An 11932-nucleotide genomic window follows, 5' to 3' on the forward strand; every position below is an offset into this window, starting at 1 on the left:
CAGAAAATAGATGTGTCCTGTAGATTTGGACCAAATAACTAGAAAAGAATATAAAACGTATTCGCACATCGTCAGATTTTGGTTTGTTTATGTTTGTCTATAAATTTATGTATTTAAAAGATAAAAGATTTAAAATAAAAGATAATAAAAGTCTATAAAAGATTTATGAGGGTGCGTTTGGCTTGTGATTGTTTTTTTGTTCGTTTGTTTGTTTTTTATTTTTGTTTCATTTAATAAAGTGCAGCATAAAAATAAACCAAAACAATTACCAAACTAAACGAAAGCATGAACTTTACTGTAACAGATGCCACCGATGGCAGGGACCGAACCTGGATTTCCGCCATACGCCTGAACGCCCACGATAGCGAATCAGACCCAGATACAGGATTCCAGTGCGTACGCCGTTTTATTAACAAAACAAAAAACCAAACTTAACCTAACCAAAGCAAAACCTAAACATAGCTATGGCATGGAAACCCTACTGTAGCAAACAAAACACAACCCGGACGTAACGACGTCTAACGGTTCGCACGTGATGACAACAGCAACAACATTAACAGATATGAACAATGACTTACAAAAACATAGAGAATAAGACAGGCATATATACAGTAAGGCAACCAGTCAAGGTAAACAAGGAACAGGTGAGATAGTGGGAACATAGGACAGGAAAGGGTGAGGCACCGTCCACATAGAAGCATAAGGTGGGCGATGAGAAAGCACCTGCCAGCCCCCCTCTGATGGTCTGGCAAGGAACCTTCTAAGCTCCTGATATTTACACTACTCCAGACTCTGTGACCAGACTAATAACGGTGCAAGGGCCCTTAATTAAAGGTGTCATTAGTCAAATGTGCTTTTAAAGCCCTATTCGGACGGGATTAGTTTTACGTGGGGACGTGGAGTAATGCAATTTTACCTCAGGACGTCTGTAATATAAATTGGCCAATTCGCACGGGACAAGACATCTCAGTAAAACTAGCAGAAGTGGGAGGGGTAACTCGCTTTACGCTCCACAGTAACCTCCTTGTCGTCATGTGCGTATGACGTTGCTTCCTGTTATCACGTGCGCAAACAGACAACATGGCACCTCCATGCTTGCAAAACGCGCCAAAAACTACTTTTAAACAGGAAATGACGGAATTTTACTGTACATATTTACAGTGGGTCTATTCGGACGGGATTAGTTTTACCTGAGGTCATTTTTCCGGACCTTTTTACAGAAGGTAAAAGTCGGCGTAATCTTTACTGACATTGTCCGTAATGATTACTGAGATGGCACATTCGGACGGGACTAAAATCACAGAGAAGCTCTGGTAATAATTACTTTACCCCCACGTACCCACGTAAAACGAATCCCGTCCGAATAGGGCTTAAGAAACAAATTACACCTGAAACTGTGGAACCTGATGTGTCTCATGCCTGCGTTTCGAAACAAAGAAACTTTCTGAAGAAACCTTTCTCTGAAATCACGCCTTAACCAAAAGTCATGAAGACAATAAACAAAAAGTGTCAAGAAACGAGATCTGACCTTGTGTCCAGCAGGACACATGCACGATGACACACGACTGCGGTGCAGAAAGATACTTTTACATCGAATCGATGCACGACGGAAGGACGAACAGGACGCATCGTGAGCATGTAACATGGAGGAAAGCAAATCTACCATGAAGAACCTCTTCCTCACATGTTGGCCAAGATGTTATTAATAGTTTATGAAGAAACCAGAAAGAGGGACGAACAAGAAAAGATGAACCGTCAGGAGAGACGAGGAACCAAAGTGCTGACCTTGAACGAGCGTGCCGCTGATGAATCCGAAGAAGCAGCGCAGGATTTTGTCCAACTTCTTCTGACACCGATCTTTACACCTGATCAACACCTCCATGCTCAACTCCACCGGCAAACTTGGACGTTACTCTTCCTGTAAAACTTTTAGGGCAAACTTTACACCCTCGAGAAGAATTTGTACACGATACAGATCTCCATCACGGTTAAATCCATGGCAAACACAGACGTTAAAAAAAAAACATCCTACACTTTCTAAAAACACGAGATCTCCTCGAGCGTCGTATCCGTAGAATAAAGTGGACGGAAGAATCTGGAAACGTGCAGAAATGTCCTCGATTCAATCTCTTTTACAAGACTATGAAGAGATCCATGCACTGCTTCGGATGTCTTTCTCTCTCGCTCTCTGATTAACGTTTGAATGTAAATAGAAGACACAGCGGTGAGAGAGAGAGAGAGAGAGAGAGAGAGAGAGAGAGAGAGAGAGAGAGAGACGAAGGGGAGACGACTCCAGTTTCAGCTGATCGTGTAGGGCACTTATTATCTGAGTGAAATCTTATTCAAAATTGTATTTCCATTTCCAGATTGTTTGATGTCCTGCATCTCAAGGGATAAATTTGTCTCATCTCATATAATCCAAACGGCGAAGAAATGCTGCGTCTGTAGTTTAGCTTCCTTTGTTTAGCTAACTCATGTTCATACGTAGGGGCACGGTGGCTTAGTGGTTAGCACGTTCGCCTCACACCTCCAATGTTGGGGGTTCGATTCCCGCCTCGATTCCTAAGCCTTGTGTGTGGAGTTTGCATGTTCTCCCCGTGCCTCGGGGGTTTCCTCCGGGTACTCTGGTTTCCTCCCCCGGTCCAAAGACATGCATGGTAGGTTGATTGGCATCTCTGGAAAATTGTCCGTAGTGTGTGAGTGTGTGAGTGAATGAGAGTGTGTGTGTGCCCTGCGATGGGTTGGCACTCCGTCCAGGGTGTATCCTGCCTCGATGCCTGATGACGCCTGAGATAGGCACAGGCTCCCCGTGACCCGAGGTAGTTCGGATAAGCGGTAGAAGATGAATGAATGTTCATACGTTTTCAAAAACACAACTTAAAGCTGATAAAGCATCAAATGTCACTTAAGTGGACTAAAGATTTTAAGGCAGCAGGTGAACATTTGTGTCTAAGTTTAATCGTATTACGTACAGATGTGTTTTCTGACACTGAGATTTTGGTAAATTCTCCAACCGAGCCTTTAGGAAGAAGTGAAATATTTCTATTTTTTTACACAAAATATCTTTGAAATATCCATCACGGTGATGCCGGAGTTGCGGAACGTAATGAAATGGAGGTGGAGTGAAGTGTTTTCACAGAGACATTATACACTTCATGGTTTAAATTAATCTGGTTTATTAAGTTTTATGTAAAATAAATAAAAATATTGTATCTTTCTTGCACTTACAGCATAATTCGTCAAGGAAAGAGGAAGATAAGTGTGCTGTAAGTTTGTAAGTGCTGTAAGTTCTTTAAAATCTGCAAAGAACACTGTTATACATAAAAATGTCACTTATGACATGTTATGACAACAAAAAATTGACTATTTATTTTTCATACAGAGATCAAGAATATTTATCTTATATATAGTCGCTGACACTAAGCTCAGTAGGTTATGACCAAGTCATAATGTAAAGCCAGTGTAGAGTCTGTGCATTCATTCAATTCTTTATTTTAATGATAAAGGGTGTGCAAACTTTTGTACTCATACACTTGCTTCTTGTTTTTTAAAGATAATGAGTGCTGACATTTACTGAGCCCTAGATGGAGCCATTGCTCGTTTCTGACAGAGAGAAAGAGAGAGAGAGAGACAGACAGAGAGGGAGACAGAGAGAGAGAGACAGACAGAGAGGGAGACAGACAGAGAGGGAGACAGAGAGAGAGAGACAGACAGAGAGTGAGACAGAGACAGAGAGAGCGAGAGACAGACAGGGAGATACAGACAGAGAGAGAGAGACAGTGAGAGAGAGGATATATGTATACACTTGCTTTGTGTTTTTTAAAGATGATTGCTGACATTTACTGAGCCCTAGATGGAGCCATCGCTCGTTTCTGACAGAGAGAGAGAGACAGACAGAGAGAGAGACAGAGAGAGAGAGAGAGAGAGAGAGAACACAGACTTTTAGCAAACCGGCGGCACTTCGATTTAAAAAGAATGACATGAGCTTCAAGATTCATTTACATATAGTTGACTATTTTCCTGTAATAACACGACTCGTTAATTTTATTCTTAAATACCTTTCACTGTCCGTCATTAAATATTGGCTTAATATTAAAAGTATGTTTTTAAATAGACTTTGTGTAATTTTATGTATAGGTAGTGTGGTACCCTTATTATTATTATTATTATTATTATTATTATTATTATTATTATTATTATTATTATTATTACATTATTATTATTATACCTGTATTATTATTAGTATTATTATTTAACATCTCTTGCTACTCTGTACCAGTTTTTTCCTTCCCATTCAGTTTGTCACATATTCAGGACTCAACCTAAGAGCAACATACAGGGTTTTTGTACACGTGTATCCGACTAATCCGATTCATTCAAGATTAATTCAATTCAATTCAATTCAAGTTTATTTGTAAAGCACTTTTTACAATGGACATTGTCTCAAAGCAGCTTTACAGAACATAAACATAGAGCTGAAGGTAAACGTAAGGAAAAGTATAAAGAATTAATATAATAAAAATTCAAGATATATATATAGTTCACGGTGTGTATGTATGTACGTATGTATGTATGTATGTATGTATGTATGTATGTATGTATGTATGTATGTATGTGTATGTATGTACGTACGTATGTATGTATGTATGTATGTACGTACGTACGTATGTATGTATGTATGTATGTATGTACGTACGTATGTATGTATGTATATGTATTTATCCCCAATGAGCAAGTCTGAGGTGACTCAGGCAGCAGTGGCAAGGAAAAACTCCCTGAAATTGGTAAGGAAGAAACCTTGAAAGGAACCAGACTCAAAGGGGAACCTCATCCTCATAAGGGTGACACTGGAGGGTGTGATTACAAATATACAGTCAAACAAATGCTGTATTGGTGTAAGGATCAGTGTAAAAATTATGGTGTAATCCTAAACTTATCCTAAAATCCTAAAATTCTAGATTGTTAATATGGTTCCATCCTCATAAAAGACAGAAAGTGGGTCATTTCCGTGCGCTCCGCCTTTAACCACCTGTTCATTTCACCAGCGTCATTATATGGCAGCGCACGAACAGGTGTGTGTAGAAAAAGCTCCTGTTCTGCCTCCAACTCTCTGTATGTAGCTAGCAGATTATTTATTTATATACTAGTTTATTACACATGCACTGTGCAGAACTGGAAAGCAGGCGGAGTTTTGCCCCAAGGCTAATTTCCGTGTGGCCAGATGTCGAAAGACTATAGAGCAAAAATAAATAAATAAATAAATAAATAAATAACACTTCAGAATGTAATTCTGTTTATTCGAACATAGTCAATGAATCTGTTGTGGTGCGTTGTTGGATTTCTTGAACGCAAATCTCCAAGCTGTGCATTTTGTACAGACACACATACAAGATGTATAGAAGGATCTCAAGCAGCACAGTAGGGGTGCCAATACTTTACTTATCACCTGAACAAACAGCAGCGTGTAGAAATTTTGAAGCTCCTGAGTTTCACCGTCACTCGCTGCTTGTGTTCAAACGTTGGCATCCAAATATATTCCAAGCCATTACTCTGTCTCTCTCTCTCCATGTGTGTGTGTGTGTGTGTGTGTGTGTGTGTGTGTGAGCTTATTGCATGCAGCGATTATTATGAGCTTCAGGCGCGTGCCATCTGTTGTGTGTGTTCTACAATCAGTCAGCGCGGCATCATTACGCACGCAGGAGCTCGATGAACGCGGTACACAAAATTAAACAATGGATTTGATCGCTCGGAAATTAAATTATTCTCGCTCTAGCTCAGGTTAAATTAAAACACGACCAGGCAGCTGATTATTAACCGCATTAACTGCACAGCATCTATCATGCAAATGCGACACAACTGGTGAGGTTCTATAATTAGATCCGATTTTTATTTCACAATCAGGAACTCCTGGTGTGTTGGTTCTCCATTTCGTTTTACAAGCCCGATTTTATGAGTGCTACGTAAAAATAAAAACATTTACGTAATCTGAACCAGTGTGCCTTGGGGGGGTGGGGGTGGGGTGGGGGAGGGTGGATGGATATTACGCTGACCCCTTGTGGTCCGTGGCATAATTGCAGAGGAACCGTAAAATACTGTAATTCTAAAATATTTTTAAAAAGTTATCCTACATTATTTATTTTTATTGTATATAGAAATGATCATCATTACTAAAACCAGAAAAATTTAAGGTTGAAATCGTAAATTGTTTTAAATGACCGCTATTTTACTCCTGTATTCCTGTAAAAACAGTACTGTACGTCGATCGGCGCACGTTTTACACGAAAATATTTCTGAATATTAGAAAAGTCAAGACAAATTTAAAGAGTCTATTAATTACTAATATTGCATTCATTCTCTTAATTCTGCTTTTAGTTGTGATTGGATAGAAAATGGGATGGCGGTTGAGAGCAGAGGTAGGGGGTCCATGAGGCTGGTTTGAGATGTGATGGGGCTCCAGTACTCCAAAAACTGTGAGAAACACTGATCTAAACTACCATCACACTAAACTGAAATGATATTCACTCGTATCCTCGTCGGCCTGAATGAATGTCTGACATAAAAGTCCACTGATCTTTATAAATCTGTATATCAGATCAATAACCCCACAGGTCTCGGTCTCTCTCTCTCTCTCACACACACACACACAGAAACACACTTTTTTTTATTTTAGTTATTTTTGTCTACATCATACAGCCGCATTGAATTTTGAAAAGCTCAGTCCAACAGTTCTATATGCTTCAGTTCACTAATGATCCAAAACTATTCTGTTCAGCACTGATTCAGGTCACTGGTGGTATGATTTGATTCAGCACTGATGTGATCTGATTCAATCGATTCAGCACTGATACAATTTGATTCAGCACTGATAAGTTTCAGGCCACTGGTGGTATGATTTGATTCAGCACTGATGTGATCTGATTCAATCGATTCAGCACTGATACAATTTGATTCAGCACTGATAAGTTTCAGGCCACTGGTGGAATGATTTGATTCAGCACTGATGTGATCTGATTCAATCGATTCAGCACTGATACAATTTGATTCAGCACTGATAAGTTTCAGGCCACTGGTGGAATGATTTGATTCAGCACTGATGTGATCTGATTCAATCGATTCAGCACTGATACAATTTGATTCAGCACTGATAAGTTTCAGGCCACTGGTGGTATGATTTGATTCAGCACAGATGTGATCTGATTCAATCGATTCAGTACTGATACAATTTGATTCAGCACTGATACAATTTGATTCAGCACTATTTAGTTTCTGGCCACTGGTGGTATGATTTGATTCAGCAATAAAGAGATCCGATGTAATCGATTCAGCACTGATATGATTCCGTTCAGTGACGGTATGACTCAGGTCAAGACAGATACGTTTCAATTCAGTACTGAAATGATTTGATTTAGCGACACTAATTTCTTAACTCTTTCTCTTGTCTGATTGCAGCTGCGTCAAATATCTGCACTGCATTGTGGGACACAACGTGGGATCTGATCCGATACGATTCATCATCTCATCATCAAAATGACTGTCGTCATGACTTGCATTACAGTAGTGAAAGTAGACATTTGTACGAGTGCCAGTGGCAGATTACTGATATTTACTTGACACCAGAACTAGTTACCGTAGTTACATATTAATGCTCAGGAATTTTCCTTGACGTATTTAATGACTTCCTCATATTTCCCTGTGTGTGTGTAAGCCTCTATGTTTAAGTGTGTGTGTGTGTGTGTGTGTGTGTGTGTGTGTGTGTGTGTAGTACACACTCACCCTGCTCTTTGGGGCTGGTGCTAGCGATGATCCAGCGAAGAAGGCAGCACCTCATCAGGGCCTTCCTGGTGAACCGTGGCCTCTGCCATTTCCCACTGTCCTTCTGCCTCCCAGAGCACGAACCCACACCGTTAGCATCACCCAGCAGTCCACCATCCACTATCTTCCCATCCTCCTGCAGGACAGGAGCGCGAGAGAGAGAGAGAGAGAGAGAGACAGAGAGAGAGAGAGAGATGCAGACAGTCAGAGTGAATCAGAAAGAGGGACACACGGATAATGGGGAAACAAATAAAGTTAGAGCGAGGGAGAAAGAGAGAGAGAAACAAATATATTTATGAAAGACAAAGAGAAAGAGAAGAAAGTGAGAGAGGCTCAAAAAAAGTCATGGAAAATGACAGAAATGAAAACAAAACTTTTTCCCAACAATGTGTGGATGTATAATTAGTTCATGAACATGGAAAGATAGCGAGTATAAAACAATTCACCACCCCCACCACCACCACCACCATCACCGTCATCGTCGGAGGCCGACGTGATCCTGTGACACGATGCGACGTGTCAGGTCACCGACAATCACTCAGCGTGATAATTACACGCTACGTAACACCCGGCTCTTCATCCTGATTAGTGTTCATATGCCACTCGCTCGCTCTCACTGCACTCTTCTCAGTGAAGCATTTATACAACCAGCCTAAAGAATTCACATGTAAATTTACACGGAATCTCGAGCGCATTCGCGCGTGTGCCACGAGCTGAGGTTAGGGTCACTGTTACCATGACAACAGGAGTGTAAATAAATAAGCACTGAGACTGTCGTGTCAAAATCGCACCTAATTACAAGTAAAAAAAAAGTAAGTCTCAAGTAATGAATGTCAAGTCAAAGTCAAGTCGAGTCTTTTTTAATATTTGTCAAGCAAGCCTCAAGTCTCAAATTTGCGACTTAAGTCTGACTCGAGTCAAGTCCTATGACTCGAGTCCCCCATCTCTGCAACATTTAACTCAAGTCCATGTCAAGTCTCAAGTCATGAATGTCAAGTCAAAGTCAAGTCGAGTCTTTTTTTAATATTTGTCAAGCAAGTCTCAAGTCTCAAATTTGCGACTTAAGTCTGACTCGAGTCAAGTCGAGTCCCCATCTCTGAGTCATTTAACTCAAGTCCGAGTCAAGTCTCAAGTCATGAATGTCAAGTCAAAGTCAAGTCGAGTCTTTTTTAATATTTGTCAAGCAAGCCTCAAGTCTCAAATTTGCGACTTAAGTCGGACTCGAATCAAGTCATATGACTCGAGTCCCCCATCTCTGCAACATTTAACTCAAGTCCGAGTCAAGTCTCAAGTCATGAATGTCAAGTCAAAGTCAAGTCGAGTCTTTTTTTAATATTTGTCAAGCAAGTCTCAAGTCTCAAATTTGCGACTTAAGTCTGACTCGAGTCAAGTCGAGTCCCCATCTCTGAGTCATTTAACTCAAGTCCGAGTCAAGTCTCAAGTCATGAATGTCAAGTCAAAGTCAAGTCGAGTCTTTTTTTAATATTTGTCAAGCAAGTCTCAAGTCTCAAATTTGCGACTTAAGTCTGACTCGTCAAGTCATATGACTCGAGTCCCCGATCTCTGCAAAATTTTGCCTAATAAATTAAATAAACGCCTACTACACAAAACAATTACACAAAGTTACACAAAATTTTTGGGGATAAACGACTTTTATGTGTAATTTGTAGACCATGGACATGTCTTAGAATCAAATGTACTCAATGAGAATCCTACAGCACTGTGGTATAAAGTCTTATTTATGTATTTAAGACTTTTAAGTATGTGCTGGTGAGAAGATGCTTGCGACTAAATACATTTATAAACTCGCTTAAAAGGTTTAGAAGCAAAAGAGTCCTGAGCTCGGAGAACTGCAGTGAAAATTACTGCAGTGAAACTACTGAGGCCATTAGTTTTAGATGTAAAAGCAGATTATCTACCTCATTTAAACAGAAAGTCATCCATAAGGAGTCGCTTTCTCCAATCGAGCTATTCGTGTTCATATTAGCAGATTATTATGCATGTAAATGTAGCGACTGTGTATTTCTTTAAGGCTCGTTCGGTGCCGTATTTTCAGCAGGAAAGTGTGTGAAACGAGCTGGGAGCGTGTTTGTAAGAAGAATAAGAAAGACGTCGGGGATTGAATGTGAACAGAGCTGAATCACTGCAGATAATGAGCACTAAGTGTCAGTGTGAGAGCTAAGACTCTGATAGACAGAAGATCAACATTCTCTATAAAAATAATACACATACTCACACATGGCAGTAAAGGTACTTCTCTGTAATGTCACTTAGATCCACCTGCCAGTTCATACACAGTACTGTGGAGATCTGGGTTCTGATTGATACTACAGTACTGTGGAGATCTGGGTTCTGAGTGGTACAACATTACTGTGAAATTTTGGGTTCTAACTGGTACTACAGCACGGTGGAATTCTGGGTTCTGATTGGTACTACAGCATGGTGGAATTCTGGGTTCTGATTGGTACTACAGCACGGTGGAATTCTGGGTTCTGATTGGTACCAGTTCATGGTGGAATTCTGGGTTCTGATTGGTACTACAGCACGATGGACAGTACCAGTGCATGGTGGAATTCTGGGTTCTGATTGGTACCAGAGCATGGTGGAATTCTGGGTTCTGAGTGGTACAACATTACTGTGGAATTCTGGGTTCTAACTGGTACTACAGCACGATGGACAGTACCAGTGCATGGTGGAATTCTGGGTTCTGATTGGTACCAGTGCATGGTGGAATTCTGGGTTCTGAGTGGTACAACATTACTGTGGAATTCTGGGTTCTAACTGGTACTACAGCACGATGGACAGTACCAGTGCATGGTGGAATTCTGGGTTCTGATTGGTACCAGTGCATGGTGGAATTCTGGGTTCTGATTGGTACCAGTGCATGGTGGAATTCTGGGTTCTGATTGGTACCAGTGCACGATGGAATTCTGGGTTCTGATTGGTACCAGTACACGGTGGAATTCTGGGTTCTGATTGGTACCAGTGCATTGTGGTATTCTGGGTTCTGATTGGTACCAGTGCATGGTGGAATTCTGGGTTCTGATTGGTACCAGTGCATGGTGGAATTCTGGGTTCTGATTGGTACCAGTGCACGATGGAATTCTGGGTTCTGATTGGTACCAGTACACGGTGGAATTCTGGGTTCTGATTGGTACCAGTGCATGGTGGAATTCTGGGTTCTGATTGGTACCAGTGCATGGTGGAATTCTGGGTTCTGATTGGTACCAGTACACGGTGGAATTCTGGGTTCTGATTGGTACCAGTGCATGGTGGAATTCTGGGTTCTGATTGGTACCAGTGCATTGTGGTATTCTGGGTTCTGATTGGTACCAGTGCATGGTGGAATTCTGGGTTCTGATTGGTACCAGTGCATGGTGGAATTCTGGGTTCTGATTGGTACCAGTGCATGGTGGAATTCTGGGTTCTGAGTGGTACCAGTGCATGGTGGAATTCTGGGTTCAGGTTAGTCAGAAGGTGTTGATTCAGTTTTCCGCAGTCGATGGTGTATTTACTGTCGGAATCCTCCCGTCACCTCCTTCCTCCTCGGCAAGCCGCAGCCCACAGATCTCTCAGACGAGCTCTCAATTATTCAGAGTCACTCCATAAAACACATCAATACGTGAGGGAGCAGCAAACACTTTAACAAAGGAGGCTTTTTATACGGCACACAAAAGCATGAAGGAAGTCTCACAAAAGATCTCAGCAGCAGCCTGAGAGGAGCCTCGTGGAGATAAAGACAGACATCGATTCAGCACACAGTGGAAGAGCGGAGCAAACTGAGCTGGAAATGCTAACCAGAGAGAGTCGGGCATGAATGGTAGGACAGATGAGAATGTGAAGAGGAAAAAAATAACAAGTGAAGGACACCCACAAGATGGGAGCTTGGATTTTGGGCTTCAACTTCAGGCTGCCATGTGACGATAATGATGATGGCATTTTCTGAAATTCTTGTAATTCCTGGAACGTCGGCATATTTGGTGTGTATTTTGTGTCGACACAAATTCCAGTGTACTGTTTATAACATGACAGGAAATAAAAAAACGATCTAAAAAAAAGGGTCAAAAGATTCCTCTCACTCTCACTCATTTTCTACCGCTTATCCGAACTACCTTGGGTC

The 11932-nt window shown here is 41.0% G+C and overlaps 1 protein-coding gene across 2 annotated transcripts in view; it reads right to left on the reverse strand.

The window, feature by feature from the left end:
• kcnip3a (Kv channel interacting protein 3a, calsenilin) overlaps nucleotides 1-11932 on the reverse strand; it is a 59868-nt gene that overhangs the window by 33866 nt on the left and 14070 nt on the right. For both annotated transcript variants that reach the window (XM_060882002.1, XM_060881998.1), the window contains exon 2: nucleotides 7774-7948. In XM_060882002.1, coding sequence (XP_060737985.1) covers nucleotides 7774-7948 — 175 coding nt within the window. The remainder of the gene's footprint in view (nucleotides 1-7773; nucleotides 7949-11932) is intronic.

Source organism: Tachysurus vachellii, chromosome 11 (genome assembly GCF_030014155.1).
Source record: "Tachysurus vachellii isolate PV-2020 chromosome 11, HZAU_Pvac_v1, whole genome shotgun sequence".
Classification (NCBI taxonomy): Eukaryota; Metazoa; Chordata; class Actinopteri; order Siluriformes; family Bagridae; genus Tachysurus; species Tachysurus vachellii.